Here is a 19033-nt window from a genome sequence, read left to right as displayed (position 1 = left end):
TTACGTTGCTGCATCTTTGACGGACGAAGCGTATTTTTGGCTGGCTGTTGCTTTAGCTCCGTTTGCTCCGGACCCGTCGACGGCAGCATTGCTAGCTGCAAGGATGGAGCGCGTGGAAGATGGCTCCAGCATGAACATGGTCCCGCCCATGTTTCATGCGGGTACGTCGTGGCTGTGTGGAATCTCCAGTTGTTGCTCGTTTCGTTAACGAAGCTTCTGTGACTCACTTGTGTAGGCATCTCTAACAAGTTCACCAAGCGCCATGTGGGGAACTTTCGGGACACTACACTGACGGCAGCATCTGCAGCAAAGCAGAGGGCAGAACGGAAATTGGAACGACAGGCCGATGCGATCGAGAAGCAGCAGCAGAAGATTGACAGTGAGGTGAGTGGTCACACGACTTCTTTTCTGTCTGTTACCGGAGCAACTTATGCGCCTGTGCAACATCTAGATGAGGAAAATAGCGGAGATCACGCAAAATCTACATCGCCAGCAGCTTCGGGAGGCGAAGCGACTTCGAAATCGATTAAACTATGCAGCTTCAAACATTCAAGCTGCGTATCGACGGCATTTGTTGCGTGTTAACCGAGTGAAGGGGGAAGCTGCCGTGATCATCCAGACCTTGGCACGCGGGTTTATAGCACGATACGTGTGCTGGAGGATGCGGGTGGAAATGGAGGAGTATCATCAGAATTGCTCCTCGATGGTCGTTTCACGGTGTATACGCAGAGTAGCGGCTAGAAACAGTCGCGCCAGAGAGATCGAGGTCAGGCATTGGGCAGCTTGCACTATCCAAAGCATGGTTCGGATGACTGCTGCTAGGTCGTTCGTCCGAGAACAGCGTCGTCAGCGAGAAGAAGCAGAGCGACGGCATCAAGCAGCGACTATTATCCAGCGCAATGCACGCAGTTTCATGACACGACTGATTTATCTGGACGTGCTTTACCTGATCTGCAGGATTCAGGCCGCGATGCGCGGGTGTCTTGTTCGCAGGCATTTGCGGTGGATTCGAGCTTCTGACGTGGAGGCTATCACAAAATTACAGGCTCATGTTCGAGGATTTTTGGTGCGAGGAAGAATTAAATACGTACGTAGCCTAAGTGCTCCTTCCGCTGAGCCAAGCAGCCGCTCAAACCAAAGCTCGATCGGAAAAGCAGATCAGGCTACGCGGGCAGATTTTGGCACGTCAAATCGAAAGCATGAAGGAGCCCAAGGTCGTCTCGATCCAGGCTTTCGAACGGCTCGAGCAGCATCATTCTCATTTGCGGGTGATGAAAATCTCAACAGAAATGGGTTTGCGTCTCTTACCAGGGCGTCGACGGGATTGGGATGGCAACCAACCGTTGAACCCGCAATTAAGCGCTCATACTGGTTACCGGCAGGGGCTAGCTTTGACAGGCGATTGCCCGTGCTACCAGTACCCAAACGAATGATGGCGTTAGAGCGCATAACTTCGGATAGTGGTGATCCGGACGAGTTGCGCCTCATTAACCAAAGTTGGACCCCTAAGAAGCGTCCCCATCAGAAGCCTTGTCCAGTTCGGCTAAGCCCTGTAGTAATCCCGTCCGTGAGAACCGAAACAATCGATTCCAGCCCAAGTGAAGTGGGTGTGGAGGAGGATACCAGCGCACTTGAGAAAGAAGAGCGTCTTCGTCGTCAAGAAGAACTCAAGCAAAAACTTCAAGTTCGAAGAAACCAGGAAAAACGTCAACAAGAGTACGAATTGAAGCTTAAGCGTGAAGCCGAGGTACGGTGTGCATTACAGCGTGATGTCATTTGCACTGCTCTAACGGGTGATATGCTTATGATAGAATGAAGCGAGCGAGCGGAAGCTGATGGAACGCGAGGAGAAAGCAGTGCGTCTTCAACTAAAGATTCTGCGCCGGCGTTCCAAGGAAGGTAAAACCAGACAGGTGACGGCTGACCAGCGTCGTGAAGAACGGGAGCGACTGGCCATGGCACGTGAAGAACGGCACGTTCGACTTCATATTAAATTTTGTGCTCGTCAGCAGAACAAGAAGCGGCAACACCTCGCAGCAGCTTCGAGTGAGTCGGAATCCCAGCCTCCATCGTCATCTTCAAGTCGTCGTGAAGGCCATATGCGTAAGAAATCGTCAGCAACCAAGTCTCGCAAAACTACAACGGGGTCCAAGAAAGGTGATGCCAGCAGCGATGATGATGGCGATATGTCGTTCCTGGACATTGATTTCACCATACCAGCTTCGATGAAATCGCGCAAGCAAGCTGGCAACAACGCAAGCAGCTTTCAATTGAAAAAGCTTGTGAGCACTACACAGACACCAGCATTAAAGAAGAAGAAGAACGGGCTAGCTGGCGCTAAAAGCAAACGCAGTGGGGTTACTACAAACAAGGCTCGGGGGCGTGGGCCGTCACCATTGCCAGCTCAGACACAACCGGTAGGTCATGACGACGATTGTGGTTATGGTGACGAGTTCGATGACGTAGTGGATGAAGCAGCATTGAGCCACCTAATATGTTGAGAAGAGCACAGCGATGACAAGAGCCCATAAATGGAAACACCGCGCGCAAAGTGACTTCTTCAAATGCGTTTCAATTTGAAATGCCTCACTCTTCATTCATCTTGCGCACTTTACTCTTCGGTATCTGTGCGGCGGAACAGGTAAAGGTATCCAGCGCCTAGCGGCGGCTCCTCCGACACGGCCACCTTGTCATCGTTGAAGATAATCCAGCGACCCTCCTTCTTCATGTGGCAGACGTAGTGCCCCGAGTTGGTATTCTTGCCGACGTGGCTGACGAAGCCCACAAGAGAGTAGTCGCCGACGGCATCGCTATCAAGGCGCTTAGAAGATGATCCAGAATCCCCAGAGGCGACTGCTGAAGCCGTCGACGCACTTTCACATTGAGCAACAGCACCATCAAGATCATCCATGTGACTGAATAGCCACTCAGCAGCGCGGTCGGGATTGTTGTCGGTTTGCTTTAGTGCGCACTTTGCGTGGGTCTCCGCAAAGCCCATGGCCATCAGGTTCGACACGTGCTCCATGTTGACGGACTCGCCTTCAGGCTTGGCCGAAGAACCTGCTGGCGCAGGCGGATCGTTAAAGTCCGGGTCTTCCATGTGACTGAAGATCCACTCCATGGCAGCCTCGGCATTCGAGTTGCCGGTCGCGATGGCTGCACGCTTGCACCCATTTTCAGAAAAGCCCATCGACACGAGTTGAGCCACGAGCACTTCATCCGCGGTATCAGACGCGGCGGTAGCAGCGCTTTCGCTCGTCGAGCTCGCAGTTGACGCTTCCGGAAGTTCTTCTTCACCATCGACGAGACCCTTGGATACAAACCTGCTTAGTGAAATCTTCTCCGGAACCTTCACCTCGACTTCTAGCTTCTTAGGTGTCCAGTCCTCTGCCACGTAGAAGCGCCTCATTTGGACGAGCAGGTAGCGCGGGAACGAGCGGAACCGAACTGTCTTTTGCGCTTGACCCTTTTTGCCAGTTGCCGGAGACAAAAAGTCCTCAATCACTTCAGGTGCCAACGTTTTCTCAACGCACGCTTCGAACGGGACGTTAGGCACTACACGCTCTTCACCTTCCTTGCTCTCGCTCTTCTCAGCCTTCTCACTGTCACTAAGACGCTGACGCTTTTGCTCGAGTACCTGGTACGCATTTACCTGCGTAGCATTGGTTGCCGCCTCCAGAGGAATCTGAAGTTGAAGTAGCATGTCGTCGCGCGACACATATTTAACCTTGTTAGAAGCCATACACTGCACACGGTCCTCCAGTTTGAACTTGAACAGGCCAGCAGTCGGCAACTCCGCACTAGTGGCACTGTCTCCAGGAAGAAGCGCCCCCAAGCGGTCCACACCAACGCGCTCAGCACGCGTCATGAAGTCTAGCAAATACTGAAGATACTCGACGGCATCCTGTTGCTGGCCCGTCGAGAAATCCGGGTGGCCCTTGCCCACCAGACCGCGGAACGTAATGGGACGCAGCTCAACATTGTGAATGTCGTCTTCTTCCACCTCCTTACTGCTATCCTTCGGTGCCAAGAACTGCTTCTTGTAGCGATCTGTCAACGTCGCACACGCCAGTTTTGCGAACTGTGCCGCGAAATCGTCCACTGGGAGAGTCGACGGCGTATCCGCCGAGGCAAAAATCTTGTCCACAGCCTTGAAATACCGCTCCTGAACCTCCGGCAGCGCCAACAGCAACTGCAGCACCGAGTTCATGTAGCAGCTATTGCCCAAGTTCTTAAACCCCATGTACCCCGCTCCGGAAACGGGCACCAGTTTCTTCCCCGCCTCGGTCACAGCATCGAACTCATACGACAAGTTGAGCCCGACCTGCAGTTCGTTCATGGACTTGTCCGTCTTGCGCAGGTTGTCCACATTGATGCCAAAGTGCTCCAAGTGTTTCTTCAGCAGCGGGTTCTTCACCATGTCGTCCTCGTCGGGCGCGTAGCTGTACACGTCTCCGCCCTCCGCGGTAATAGTGCCCAACTTGACCGACAAGGGGTACACTCCCCCGGTCTCACTGAAATGCACCAAGGCCGCTCCACATCCCCCGGAGCCGTCCCAATTCTTCCTCCCGCAGCCAATGTAGCCATCTGACAGGTTCAGCCAGAGATTCTCCTGCTTGTCACAGTCCGGCGCCTGGCACCTCCAGGCCGCCGGGTTGGACGCGATGTGCGGCGGGTTGGGCACCTGCTCCAGGTGCTCCGCGTACTTGGTGGGCTTGAGTTCCTCCTGCCAGGAGGCCACCTCCTCGGTCACAGTGTTGCCTGCGTGGTTCAGCAGCGCTTCCGCCGCTTCTTTGAGCTTGGGTGGTAGTGCGGGGGCGTCCAGGGGCACGCGAGCCAGCTCCCGCTGCTCGGGGCCCAGCAGCACGATGCTCAGCGTCTTCTCCAGCTCGAATTTGTCTTCTGCGCTGGCTGCGAAGCCCCCGGCGCCGCCGATCGCGAGCTTCGTGGGCGTCTGGTCGGCGGAGGGGGAGGCAGGCGCCTTGGGCTTGCGCTCGTGCTGCTGGTGCAGGTACACGGCGCCGTCCGTCTGTGCGTCGAGCTGTCCGGCGCGGTCGAAGCGGAGACTGGACGCGCCGTACGACAGGAACGAGCGCAGGTTCGTGTACAGACCAGACGCGCTCAGCGGCGAGTCGAAGCTCAGCACGCACTCGTCGCGGTACACGCGGTCCGAGGCGCGCGCCACGCGCGCACGCGCCGCCGCGGGCTGCAGAAGGAGAGCGACCTCGGCCATGACGTGGGGTTTTCAGTTATGAGAGCTTTTCGAGAAGATACAATTTAGTGTGTGGAACGTAAAATAAGGTGATACAAAGATCAAGTGAAAAGGAGTCCATTGCAGTTTTTTGGATTGAGTGTTAGTTTTGTTTTGCCTTCTGACCTGTGTACTTAGTACTATTTTTTGGGATGTTGGAAGGGGTGAATAAATGTGGGTTGGGTCTTTTCACTGCATGGTAGTTGGCGTGGTGGGGGTCATGCCACCTTCGGCGTTGAGCGCCGCCATCTCGTCTTGGGCGCGGCGCAGCACTTTCTGCGCGTTGGCGGTGATCACGGACTTGGTCGGGTCGCCGTTGAAGATGCGCGAGTTGTTGACAATGAGCTCCAGGTCCTTGACGAACTCGCGCATCGAGTCGTACTCCTTGGCCTCGATCTTGCGGCGGATCGAGCTCAGATCCATCGGCTGTTTCACGATGAGATAGTAGTTGGGCACGGTGGTTGCATCCACCGGCGATCGGAAGAGCTCGCTCTCGGGCATTTCTAACAGCCGCTGAACCACCACCTCCAGAGCGTTGTTCAAGTACTCCACCGGCATGCGCGAGCGACTCTGCTTGATCGCACCCTTCGCGTACGGCCGCTTGTACAGCTCCGCCTGCTCGCGCACCTCCATCTCGCGCTTGCGCTTCTTTTCGTGTTGGTGCTTGCGAGCGCCCTCGCGGAGTTCCGACAGGTTCACGGTGATCTTGGTACTCGAATCTCCGCTGCTGATGACAGCCGGAGCTTTCTTCACCTTCAGCTTCAACGGCTCCGCGAGCATTGCGTTCGCCTGCTTCTCCGACAATGCGCCCGATTTCTTCGAGCGGGAGTCGTCGGCCATGTACAGCGGGCAGCTACGGTTGGTGCGCATGTGCCCAACCTGCAGACATTGGGTGCAGCGAATGACGCCCTTACCACCCGCGTCGTCACCATCGGTGCCATCGGCAACTTCACCAGACTCGCCCTTCTTCAGCATTTCTTGATAGCCTTTATTCTGTGCTTCGGTCTTTTGAAGCTGCTTCAATTCCTCCTGCAACTGCTTTCGCCGTTTAGCCTTGTCCAGCAAGCTCTGGTTAGTAGAATCGTCTTCCAAAGCAAGCATTCGCTTGCGTTTCCGCAGCTGGTTGCGTTCATCTGCCTTCTGTTGGCGCTCCTTGCGCTGCTGCATTGCGCGAAAGCGAGCTACCTGCTTGTCGTCCACAATGAATTGAATGCGGACCGTCTCACTGCCATCCTCCTCAATAGTTCGCACAACACGCTTAAGAACCTTTCGCCCCGGGATTTTCTTCGAGGCGCTAGGCGGCTCAGACGGGACTGGTGTGCGACTGCCGTGGGTCGGTGAAGACACCCGAGAAAGCTGGCCGGTAGGCGTGGCCAAAGCAGATGACACTGTTGATCCACCGCGTGACATCATGTTCGACCGTGCCCCGAAATTCGATACTGACGATATGCCACTCGCTCCAGTACCGCCTTCTCGAATTCCACTTGCGCGTAATTGGTTGCGTAGCCTGTTTGTATCGAGATCAGGACGTCGCACTGCACTCGCCGGCTTGGCATTACTGGATCCCTGGTCTTCATTCATTTCCTCCATAAGACGACGGAGCTCGACAGCATCCTCGCGTTCAGCAAGAACTTCTTTTGATCGGTTAAGGCCTCCACCACCACTACGGAACAAATTCTTCGGGCCGCGCTTAGTGTCTGTGCCTCCCAAGATATCAGCCTCGACATCGGCACCAAGCTCGTCGAGTTCATCATCACCATCCGATTCCTCGTCCGACGAAAACGTTGTCTTCGCCGCGCTCAGAACATCCATTTGGCGTTCATAGATCACATCGCATTTCTTGCGATACTCTTGTTGTTGCGCTGAAAGCGACTTGCGCGCGCCACGAGCGAACTTGCTCAAACTACCGGCCACACCGTGGGCTGTTGCACGACTACTGAGCTCCCGCACCATGTGAATTCGATCCCAACGACGCAGTTTCTTGATATCTGCGTCGGCCAAACCCAGATTTCGCAGGACATCACCGGCTTCCTTCATTTTCAGTTTTCGCAAATCGGCAGTCGTACCGGTGACTGCTGCCACAGCCTTTTGCACAGCTGCAGTTTCGGCGCTTATCTTACTTTCAGCTGTTGGGGCTACATCATCCTCTCCGTCTTTCTTCTTAGCACGGGATTGCGGTACACGCACGAAGCTGAAGCCTTCACCACGACCAGTGGGGTCACCAATACCACCAAGTTGCAACATACCAGATCCTTTACCCTGTAGGTGGCACTCGACGTAGTTGTTTGTCAAGTTCCAAGGCGTGAGCTGCAGCTGCTCATTAATGTAACGGGCAACTTGGATATCTGTCTCGAGCTTGCGCACCACTGGATCTTTCTTCCAGAGCTCAGCTTGAGCCCTCTCTCGTGCACGTCTCTCAAGGTTGACTGGCACAAGACGAGTTGACAAAGAATTTTTGCGCAGCTCCAGACGCCGGATCAAATGATTGATCGCCCCATTCACGCCAGAAGGTGTAAACAGCTTGGTCAGTCCAATATCAAGCAGCCGTCTGTGTCCGGACATCATACTTTCGTAGAGGCATACACTTTCAGGCGGGATACTAGCTCGAATCTCCTCCTCGCTCTGCAATTGCGACGCAGGCTTCTTTTTCCACCAGCCTGAGTCGTTACCACCGCGCTCGAAGGTAGCCACCTCTTTCATGCGCTTACGAATAGCAGTGCCTGACTGGTTCGGAAAAGCACGCGCAATATCTTCAATCTTCAATCGCTCGCCATCGCTAGCTTTCTTGAAAAGTCGTAGGATGTGGAACGACATATAGGGTCGAATGAACTCGTTGGCACTGCGAGAGTTCGGCGCTGGCACCTCGATTTGAGGTTCGATTTGCCCTGCCACGAACACTTCAGGCAGCTCCATGATGAACACTGTAGTCTTTGGCGTTCCAAGGCCGCCTGACTTGTCACCAGCTGCGCCCTTCTTCCCCTTCGTCACAGATCGGCACAAGAGGAAGATATCTGAATTGTTGCGTTCACGCGCATCAGGACTCGCAGCAAACGGAACCGTTGGCTTGTGAGGGAAAATAGGCACCTTGTAGAGCTTTGAGTTTAGCGATGTCACCACTCGTCCAGGAGGAATATCACCAACGAAAGGAGATTCGTCGTGGTCACCAAGTGTAATGACCTGTCCCATCTTCATGTCAGGCGGCTTTGGACGCGTCTTGCGAGCCTTCTTCTTACCGAGAATGCCCAATCCTGCAGATGTATCTTCCGGTGGACGCCAGTAGTGAAGAATGCGGGATGCCATACCAGGGTTTGACAGCATTGGCGGGTGTTGCTCCGTGTACTCGATGAGAATGAGCTTGCCTCCAGCGGTAGGGTTTAAGTCGGAACTCTTCTTGATCTGAGTAACCATTGCACTCTCCTCCTGAGGTGCCAACTTGGCAGCACCGGGAGGTGGAGGCAAGAACTGCAGACGCTCGTTGATCTTGAACTTGCCGCGCGGTCGGTGGAAGTCGCGCAATTTTGTCTTGGGAAGTTCAGGCTTCGTGAGCGATAGTTTCATGGCTGGCAGGGAGTGGTGCACGTAGCCAATGTTCTTCACCACGCGCGTGTCCTTCGACTTCTTACCGCTGCCCTCCGTACCCAGTCGCCCTTCAGCCGTCTCTTCACCAAACTCCAGGTTGCCCATGACCTCATCAATACGCTGTTTCTTCTCAATACGCTGCTTATCGAGCTGTGCCAGGCGCTGCTCAGCTGCTCCCAGCTTTCTCTCAGGAATACGCAGCGTCGGACGCACGTCCTCCATCTCCGGAACCGAGTAAATGAGCGACGCGTCGTTATCATCCAGCACCAGCTTGCTCTCGGGCATATCCTGCGTTGACTTCCATCCAATAGCCGCCACCCACGAGTCATCCTGCAGCTCCTTGTTCAGCGGACAGGGCAGCGTCTCCTTCTCCCCACTCTCCGTTTTCGCCTCCTCTTCCCGCTTCTTCTCCTTCGACGCGTCCTCCAATTCCCACCGGTAATTCCTAGGCTTGGTCATATCAAACTCCCCACTGAAACCTGCCGCCGTCGACACCGTCGCACTCTTCTGCCCTGCTCTAGCCGCACGCAGCTCCTTGTACGTCTGTGGACCAGTTCCCGCTCCCCGCTCACTCTTCTTCTCGGCTGTCTTGGTCCACCCACTGCCTCTACTCCCCTTCTCCTTGGCGTCCTTCACCACCGTGACGCCTCCCCCGGCGTCCTCGACCTCCACGCCGCCGTCCTCCTCCTCCTTCTCTCCCCCCTTCGCCGCCGCGGCGAAGTCGATGCCCCATATAATGTTCTCCTCCCAGGGCAGCTGCTGCACCTTGTGGTACTGCGCGTCGCCCTCCTCCTCCTCCGAGTCCGTGAGTCCGCTGGGTCGTCCGCCCGTGGCCGCCATCGTGACGAACGGCGTGGCGGAGGACGCCACGAAGCGTCTCATGGGCTTCCCCTTGGCCTCCGCCGCGCGTGGCGGGTGTGGCTGCAACGTCTGCTCCTTGCCGGCCGCGTTCTCGGCGCCGCCGGCCTCCTGCGTCGTCAGCAGCTGCTGCAGCTGGTCGGGCGCAAACCTGGCGGTGCCCAGCGCCGTGGCGTCTGCTGCCGCCTGCTGCTGCGTCTTGTGCTGGACCGCGACGTCCTCCAGCTCCTTCTCCAGCGCGCGCAGCGTCGCCACAAGCTCCGCGTCGCGCGAGGAGCGCTGGTACAGCGCCAAGAAGTTCACGGGCTCGGGCGGAGGCTTCTGCCCGGGCGAGGACGCGCCCACGGGCGACGCGGAGGGCGTCAGCGGCTTCACGGGGAAGAGAGCTTCGCGTCCGGCCGAGGAGGAGGCGGCGGCGGCGCCCGTGGGGCTGCGCAGCGCGCAGTCTCCGGGCGCGGAAGCGACCATCACTCCGTCCACTTGCTGGGTGGTAGGCGCCATATTGCCAACTGAACCAAAGAGACGTCAGAGAAAGGGGCGCGCTTCCAGGTTCCAGGTTCAAGTTCATGGATAAACTAGACTAGACTCGAGTTTCTGGACTGGACTGGAACCTGGACGTTTTGTTTTTCTAGGACATGGCTACATTTGCATATGCAGCGGCTCAAGCTGGATGAGACGGCGCTGGACCTGTTCGCGCGGCGCCCCACGCGCAGCTTCTCGACGGAGCTGAGCTTCCTGGACGCAGCGACGGTGGGGAGAGACGGAAGCGAGGCTGGCTTCCGGCCGCGGCAGGTCGTGGAGCTCTGCGGGGCGAGCGACACGCCCAAAGCGCAGGTGCTGGAGCACGTCGTGGCCTCTTTCGTGACCAAAAGCTGCAAGGAGCGCGTCTTCGTATTCGACCACGAGTGCGACGTGTCGGCGGAGCGGCTGCAGGCTCTGGTGGCTCATAGATTGGCTGGCAGCAGGCGGGAGGACGCGCTGCAGGAGACGCTGGGCCGCGTGCAGACTTGCCACTGCCGCGACTCGTTCCAGTGGCTCGCGACGCTCAACCACATCCACTTCCAGCTGCTGGGGGCCCCGCCTGCACGTGGGTATTGCGGGGTGCAGTGCTGTGCTCTTGATGGGGTTGAGGGCTGATGCTGGTGTTGTGTGGACAGCGTTGATGCTGGTGTTCAACTGCGTGGGGTCGTTCCACGTTATAGACAAAGTGAGGTGCTGCCGTGGTGCGAGGTGGGAGCGGTGCAAGGCTGAGTGATATATACGTCTGTGGTGGGTTTTGTGAGCTGCAGATGACGGCCAGAAGTGTTGGGGATGGACTGGCGCTGTCGGAGCAAGTATTTATTTTCCTCAAGCAGTTCATACGACATCACTCACCGATAGTTTTTGCCGCGAAGGAGACCGCAAGTAGGTTGCAGTATCCAAATTGTGTTCGTGATGGTAGAGGAACCTGGTAGCGTTGCTAATTAATTGTTTGGACAGAAAGCGCGCGGAACTCGTGGGAGCACCCGGAGTATTTGCCGTCGTCGTGGACCAGCCAAGTTTCCAAGCGGATTCTTCTTCGGATACCACCACCACCACGGCAGTCACTTGATAGGTACTGTACGAAACTCAACTATGTTCGTGCCATTCCGTCGCTGATGAAAGAAATTGTGTGCGCGCGTAGACACAAATACAAAAAAGACGAGCAGGGCTGTAGCAATCTCAACGACAGCGATCGAGGTGCTCATTTTGAAGCGAGGTGCATCGTCGGTGGCGAAAGGTGGGTTATTTTAGCAGTCTCTATTGGTGCTGAGAGGCTAACTCATTTCTCGTGCTACCTATCAGCCGCGTATATACTTGTCGAGTAGAGGGAAACACAGTTTACTCGACACTGCTCGGTGAGAAAACAAATCAACATTTGGAAGTGCTAACACGGTGACATTCGACCATGACGCGGAAAATAAGAGCCTCAATCTAGGTTCTTCAAGTATTATGGCTGAGATGGTTTTACCTCTATCCTGTTCTCTACTAAATCTTGCCGAGGGGCCCCAAACACTTGGATATACCCAGGCAAATTTCTTGTATCTTCTCGTGCAGACAGCACCCAGCGAGGCGAGCCATCAGCCTGCAGAATACGAACCGTGACCTTCGCTTGTGGGGGCCCCGGTGAGACATCTAACGAGCAGCATACTCGATCGCTGTAGCGTTGAGGACTACTACCGCGACCAGCTCGATTGTTTCGAAGAAGCCTCGTATCTCCAGAGTCGCTTTCAGCCACAGCATCTCCACCAAGTTCTCGATCAAACAAACCCATGACACCCGAGCACGGACGTTGCTTAGTCGGCTTTACCCTCCTACCTTCTACAATCCCGAGCACAACGTAATTGTCCCGCGGAATGGATACCCAGTGCAACGTCGTGTGGGCGAACAGCTCCGTTCCGTCGGGATCGACTACCTTCAAGACCCCGAGCGCTTTCAACGTGCGTGGTCGGTAGTACAGCTCACCATTTTCCCAGACGTATCCGTGCAGCAACATGAGTTTACTGCGTGCCCCCAAAGCAGTGTCCACGCTGCAAGTCTTCGTCAGCACACGATACGTGCCGAACCTCCACCACACGAACCCGATGGCACCGATTGCCCGGGTGGCTACGATGATGGTGAGGCAGCCCAACGCCAATACGATATGCCCCACCAGCCCCATCACGTAGTATGACACCACTTCAGCTGCCGGCTCCGTGTCCTTGAGTCGAGACCGACTCAGCGATGTCAGATAATGCTGCAGTACCGCTGCAGTAATTAACTCGCCGACCAAGACTGTTTCGTAGTTGAAGAGCAGCCGTTTGACATGACACCGCAGCTTCTCGCTCATCCAGTTCATCGTCTCCACTATCTCGAACAACATGGACACGACTCCGGCCAAGTTGTAGCCGAGCGAGGCGGACTGGATGCGTCCGAACAGTCCTTCTTGTGTACTCAGCAAGAAGAAATCGCTCATGACCCCCTGGTCCACGAGTAGAAATAGTAGTAGTGCGCGATGGAAATTCCTGGCTCCGTGCGCAGACAACCGCATGCTCTCTTGAACGTAGACGATGGCGTCCTTTATGCGAATTTCCTCGTTAGTTTGATCACAGCGTTTTGCGAATCGCTTAGACGAGACAAAGCTTCTTCGCAGCGTGAAAATTCTTGCGAGGACGAAGGCAGTTCCGACAAAGATGTACCAGTAGGATTTCCTGTATCCGGGGCCTCCTCTGTCTTCTGCAAGCCGGAACCCATTGATGTCGTATGTGCCTAGACCACTTACAGTGACATATGCTGTGTTGTCCAAAGAGCAGAATGTTCCTGATTGTTCGGCATATATCGAGTAGAATCCGACGCTGCCGTGGTAGAAGTTTCCCTTGAACGGGAAACTACTATCAATACAGGCTGATGGCGTTGTCTCGTGTGGAATTGTTGTGCGATTCTCAACAAAGTAGTTTCCGTGGGCGTTGTATTGCGGAACAACGATATGGCAAAGCACTCGATCATCCAGGCGAAAGTAATGAGTTGGGCAAGCGTTCCAGCAAGCACCGGCAAAGGTCATTGCTGTCACTGGACAAATCTCGAGCAGATCCGTGGTCTCCATTACTGCATCGGCAGGAGCGATCAAACTTTTCGTAATCTTGTGCGGCGTCACAAACTTCGCGAAGCCTCGGAGCTGAAGGAAAAATGGGCCCAATCCGACAGCCGCCCAGACTAGCATCATAGTTCTTATGGCAGGCATTTGGATATTGCACATTCTTCGGTTCCTTTGATTTCTTGGTGAGCGCGGAATATGCTTGCTTTCAGTCGCGATTGAGCTGGATGCCCTTGCCATGACTTTGTCAACCAGAGGTAACGTTTGAATGCGTTGTAGACTATTCATGACGGTACCAACCGACGGCGCATTTTTAGTTGAGGCATTTATTCTTGTAAACGTTTCACCGTCACGAGGAAATTCAAATCGAAGATCACTGCTATTCGCGACGTCAAACTTAGCAAAGCACGTAGTTTACCAACTCCCAAAACCGACTGCACTCAGGTATTGGTAAACTGGCCTGATGTTCATCAAAAAGTGAGTAAAGCTTCCGCCCTCGAGGCCGTGTCGTGTTCGGGTAGAACACGCCCGTACGGAATAATTGTCAAACGACATCGACCCGGCGGAAACCTAATGGTTACCTCTTAGCCACTCGAAACGAAACGTAAAATCAACTCCTGCAGGTGGATCCAAATCAACGCATAAACTGAGTATACTTCACCGAGATATTCAACTGAAGAATGAAATGAATGCACTCACCTAGATGCGCGAGCTCGAACTGCAGTAGAATCACAATTTCGAGGAATAGACTTGTTTGAATCATGTACATCTGCGTCTCAAGTACGAATGCGAGCTGGTAGAATGAAGAAATGTCAAACTTGCGCTGCAAAAAATAGTGGAGTAGCAGTAGTGATACTGCCTGCAGTGCTGCATATGTAAGCGTATTTCCCACAGAAGCTGCATCCCAATTTCCAATACGAACCGGGTAGTATATGGCGTTCGGCAGCAGTCGGAGAATTGACTTGTAGATGGCAAACACGAGAGGCACGATACACTCCACATACTCAACCAAGACAAGGTATTCACATTGGAAGAGAAGCTGTAAACCCTCCAAAATAAATGTCTTCCGTTGCACTACCGATCGTCTTGGCCTGATTGAGCGTCTTTCGACATTGCTAGGGGCTGGTACGACAGCTGTAGTTGTTGTTGTTGGAGATTGAAATGAATTGGGTCTAGGTTTGTATTTGTCTTCACATTTGAAACTTCTGGATGCTTCTAGTGCATGAAGTTGGTCTGATTGCTCTCGTGTTACGGGGTGGGGAAGACAAGCCCACAGGCGCATACTCTTAATCGATGCAATTTTAGAGGCTTTAGGATTTCGAGTCACGGCAACCATCCTTGATAGAAGCTTTCCACTAAGGACATTTTTATCATTGGTTCCCTCGGAATATTGCTGATTCCGAATAAACTCGACAACGGTATGTGTGTGCGCGGAAACCTCGCGAAACTCTAGCCATAGTTGCCCCACATCAACCCCCATGAATAAAAATGAAACTTGGATCGGTGGCGATGCCGATATACACACGGAGACGAAAAGCGCTGTCAATAAATCCACTGAGAAGGCGATGATCGCTGGAATAAAATCCTCTAGTTCACGTGTCGCCCTGACCATGAAGTGTTCTGCCGCTAATCCAACCACAGGTAGCAATACAGCAGCGCATGCGTAATAACGCGCGGGTACTAGATCATAGAGAACTTTGCAAAACGGAAACGTCACAGCTACCGCCAAGAATGCGATAAGGAATCGCACGAATCTGCTCAAGTGTTGTCGGCAAAGTGAATTTCTTGCGAAAGGCTTTCGCCCGAAGACAAGGAGGATCATTGTCGGAAAGAGAACTCCCTGCGAGAGCCCAACAGTCTGCCACGTATACGGCACTGGGAATCCGACGGTGTCGGCGGCGAGAATACAGATTAGCACAAATCCAGCGCTAGATCCCGAAGATACAATTAGCCTTCTACGCAACGTAAAATTGAGGTCTGGGAGAAATATGATCATTTCCGAGGCCGCCGTAAAGCAAATTATGAACACTGTCAAGCTCAGACGAATCCAGAACATCCAATTCGCCTGCCACCCTTCGGACGGGGATCGCAACGGCAAACATTCCAGCACCATTGCCGTACTTAGTGCGGGTAACGGTGTGAGTATGCACACCAAGGCGACTCGAGTCTTTGATGTGGTCTTGCAATAATGCTCCAGACTTTCGAGTCGTTCAACTGAGTAGGCGCCTTGACGCCCTACTTGTATGTCACTCCATTTCTGCCCCAGTCGATGCCAGATTGATGGTGCATTTTCACGTTCCGTGGTTTCTGCCGTGAAGGGGCTGATAGAGGCGGTTCCCATCACTATCGGAACCAGAGAAGCAACTATTGCTTCGGTTGCGGCTAATCTTGTCGGAGAGACGTGGCGAAACTTGCCCTGGTGGCGTATATTTAGGCACTTATTTCGGAAGCTGCTGGAAGCTGGCGCTTTGATGTCTAAGTTGAGTTACCCAAAACTATTCCGAGGATATTGTCACTGAAAAGAATTTTGGGGGTTGAAAACGTTAAATAGTCGAAATACGTTTAAACGAACCGCATTGCTTTCATGGTAGCAGGCGGATCCGTAACATTAATTTTCCAATGCCTTCGTGGGTGGCGAGAGGTCCCATCTTCACCCTCACAACGGACGCAAGAAGGGCGAGAGTGTGGGTCCCGACGAGGAACGAAACATTATGCCAAAACTGAACTAGATCACGAAACGTTAATGCAGGATAATAGTTGCGACATCAGAAAGCGTTCGAAGCTTTTAGGTGCCACGTAACCACTCGAAGTGTTTCTAACTCGAAAGGGCTGATAGAGGCGTTTTCCATTGAGCAAGTAGTACTGGGCACAAATCAACTTTAGGTGTGGAAAGTAAGAGAAACAGCGCCCAGCGTGGATAAGTATGGTACTCGTTAATTTCGTCGGAAGATATATTTCTTCATCACTAATTTCAGTGGGCTATACATCGACTCAAGGATCGAATCTCAAGAGCCGAGTTCGGACAATAATCTCTGTGGGAGCAGGTCCCTGTGTGGCCTCCAACGAGCACCAAACCCGATCACTCCGAGCTTAACACGATATCCGCGGCAAGATATATTAATTCGAGGCAACAGCGCTGCAGTAATTAGCTCACCGACCAAAACTGTTTCGTAGTTGAAGAGCAGCCGTTTGATCTGACACCGCATCTTCTCGCTCATCCAGTTCATCGTCTCCATCATCTCGAACAACATGGACACGACTCCGGCCAAGTTGTAGCCGAGCGAGGCGGACTGGATGCGTCCGAATAGCCCCTCTTGTGTACGCAGCAGGAAGAAATCGCTCATGACCCCCTGGTCCATGAGTAGAAATAGTAGTAGTGCGCGATGGTAATTATTGGCTCCGTGCGTTGACAACCGCATGCTCTCTTGAACGTACACGACAGCTTCTTGTGCCCGAATTGTTCAAACATTTGGCCCCACGTATGTTGGAAAGCTCCTACAGGAGACAAAGCTTCCATGCAGTATGAACACGCTGATGTGGTCCCTGTGAAGGTATACCGGTAGGACTTCCTGAATCCGGGACCACCGCTGTCTTAAGCGAGCCGAACTTCATTGATGTCGTACGTGCCTCGTCAGCTTACGGTAAGATAGGCTTTACCATCCAGTGGATAATACGAGCCTTGTATCTCTGCGTAAATGGCATATAATAGCCAATAGTTCCATGATAAATATTGCCATGGAAGGCCGATAGCCTGACCAGAACAACTTGCTGCTGTCCCGACCGTAGTTTTTTTCGGAATATACATTGCGTGGATGTTGTACTGCGGAACGCTTGTGTGGCACAGTATCCCATTGGCTCTGCGGTAATAGCGCGTAAGCCATGTACTCCATTGAGCCCAGCAATTCGCAACTCCTTCACAGGGCAAAGTTTGTCCCAGCTGGTATTATAGTTACTTCGTCGGTGTTTTCGGGAGCTACAAGTTGCCCCGAGATCTTGTGCGGCATCGTGAACGTACCGAAGCTTCGCACGTGCAGGAAGAGTGGCCCTAGCTCCATTGTCACTCACGCCATCAGCACCAGTTCATCATACGAAGGAAGTTGAAGTGGTCCCCTCAGTGGACGCCATATAATCGCGTCCACCAATCACATTTCGCGGTCCACCAGCCGTCCGTTACAGTCAGCGCAATTGTCGAAATGGGTCAACCGTCTTCTAAGTGCTCCGCCCCCACTGGTGTTCCAGGTCCCCCCGCAGCACCAGCCCCCGCCGCCAACACCAACACCTCCGGTCTGTTGAATACGCTGTCCAAGCGGCCTCCTCTGGTATGCACCTTCTACTACGAGACCCAAGTGTTCACGCGGCAGATCCAACTACCGCTTCTGTATGAGACTCCGGCGCCCGGCACACGGGGAACCACCTTAGTGGATCTGGAGATGGAGCTGAGAGAGAAGCTGCAATTGCCTTTTGGCTCCAGTGTGTTCGCTGTAGTGCCGGCGGACGAGCTGTACAGCCCCCCGTACCCATTCGCCATGATCAACTTGGTGGCCGCGAGACTGGAGGAGACTAGCATTCCGGTGCTGCATTTCGTCCTTGTAGTCCGTAACATGGCGCTGCTCAAGCAGCCGCTGCCCATGGGAGACGCATTCGAGTCGCCGTTCTTTGCGGTGAACGCGGCGACGCTGGCGGACCCGACCAATTCAGTCGCCAGGACGTTGGCTCGACGTCGGTTTGTGCAGAACATGCAGACGTACGGGTTTGCTAGACTGGAGATAACCCCAGACCAGGCCAAGATCCCGCAAATTGCGTTCGAAAGGGTGAGGAAGTGGTTGGTGGAGCAGTTGGCGCTGCCCAAGGAGAAGCGATGGATTGACTATGTGGATGTGGACAAACGAAGCGAAAAAAATGGTGGAGAGGATGCTGAGGACAACCCGAGTGACAGTTTGTACACTTCGCACCCGGTGGTATCGCGTGGACGGCGTGTCGGGTTTAGCTCGGACCGGAACCGGGAGTACATGCAGCTACGTCTTCCCATTGCTGCTAGCGGCACGCCTTGGCCCCCTGTTTACTTCCAAGACGGTGGGGAGAACGAGGAGCTTGCGAATGAATTGTTGACACTACTGGAGCTGCTGGATGATATGTCGCGAAGCTGCATGAAGGCTGTCTGTGAGGTTCTTAATATTGACGAGAGATGGGTGTTTGAGGAACTACTCGATGATAGAACACGTGCATCGAAAACGTGTGAAAGACCGCGGGATACGCATTATCAATATGGCGCGTCGGTGCTGCGCATCTACAACTACCGCAACAAGGCTGAAAACTGCCAGGGCCCAGCAGAGGTGAATCCGAATGATAACTCTTGTGGTGTGCATGCTGATCTGGGACTCGTGACGGTGTCGCCTTTAGCCACAGTTCCTGGGTTGCAGATGTGGAACTTGGAGCGAATGCTTTGGGCCGACGTGGAGGAAAGCGCTACACCACTGCAGTTTTCTGTGTTTGCTGGAGAGACGCTCGGGCTACTTACGCACGGAGTCATTTCAGCGCCGCTGCACCGTGTGCCACCAATTTGTGTGGAAACGGAAGCTGAACGCCGAATGTCTATGCCCTATTTCTTGCGCGCGAAGCCTGAAGCTTGCCTCAATCCGAAGGCTCCGACCGCCGAACAGATCACATGCCGCGACTTTATGGAGGACGTTGTATTCAAGAAACGTCCGTGGCGCCGAGAGAACAGCAAGAATCCATCCCCACCTGATTATTAA

At 54.0% G+C, this 19033-nt stretch overlaps 4 protein-coding genes across 4 annotated transcripts; 2 read left to right on the top strand and 2 right to left on the bottom strand.

Annotated features, from left to right (window-relative positions):
• Positions 1-103: 103 nt before the first annotated feature.
• Positions 104-2501, top strand: IUM83_13633 (integrator complex; the record flags this gene model as incomplete). The annotated part of the gene is made up of 4 exons (XM_067938326.1): positions 104-161; positions 236-384; positions 1526-1747; positions 1812-2501. The coding sequence occupies 4 exons, from the start codon at positions 104-106 to the stop codon at positions 2499-2501; spliced, it is 1119 nt and encodes a 372-aa protein (XP_067797813.1).
• Positions 2502-2611: 110 nt separating this feature from the next.
• Positions 2612-5233, bottom strand: IUM83_13632 (Ubiquitin carboxyl-terminal hydrolase; the record flags this gene model as incomplete). Its single annotated transcript, XM_067938325.1, has 1 exon — positions 2612-5233. The coding sequence occupies one exon, from the start codon at positions 5231-5233 to the stop codon at positions 2612-2614; it is 2622 nt and encodes an 873-aa protein (XP_067797916.1).
• A 207-nt stretch (positions 5234-5440) lies between these two features.
• Positions 5441-10189, bottom strand: IUM83_13631 (Transcription initiation factor TFIID subunit 1; the record flags this gene model as incomplete). Its single annotated transcript, XM_067938324.1, has 1 exon — positions 5441-10189. One exon carries the CDS (start codon positions 10187-10189, stop codon positions 5441-5443), a length of 4749 nt encoding a protein of 1582 aa, XP_067797812.1.
• A 150-nt stretch (positions 10190-10339) lies between these two features.
• IUM83_13630 (WD domain-containing protein) lies at positions 10340-19033 on the top strand (the record flags this gene model as incomplete). The annotated part of the gene is made up of 7 exons (XM_067938323.1): positions 10340-10775; positions 10846-10895; positions 10978-11092; positions 11168-11282; positions 11352-11447; positions 11513-11565; positions 17520-19033. 7 exons carry the CDS (start codon positions 10340-10342, stop codon positions 19031-19033), a joined length of 2379 nt encoding a protein of 792 aa, XP_067797969.1.

Source organism: Phytophthora cinnamomi, assembly GCF_018691715.1.
Source record: "Phytophthora cinnamomi strain GKB4 chromosome Unknown Contig12, whole genome shotgun sequence".
Lineage (NCBI taxonomy): Eukaryota > Oomycota > Peronosporomycetes > Peronosporales > Peronosporaceae > Phytophthora > Phytophthora cinnamomi.
This window is presented reverse-complemented; position numbering and strand designations above follow the sequence as displayed.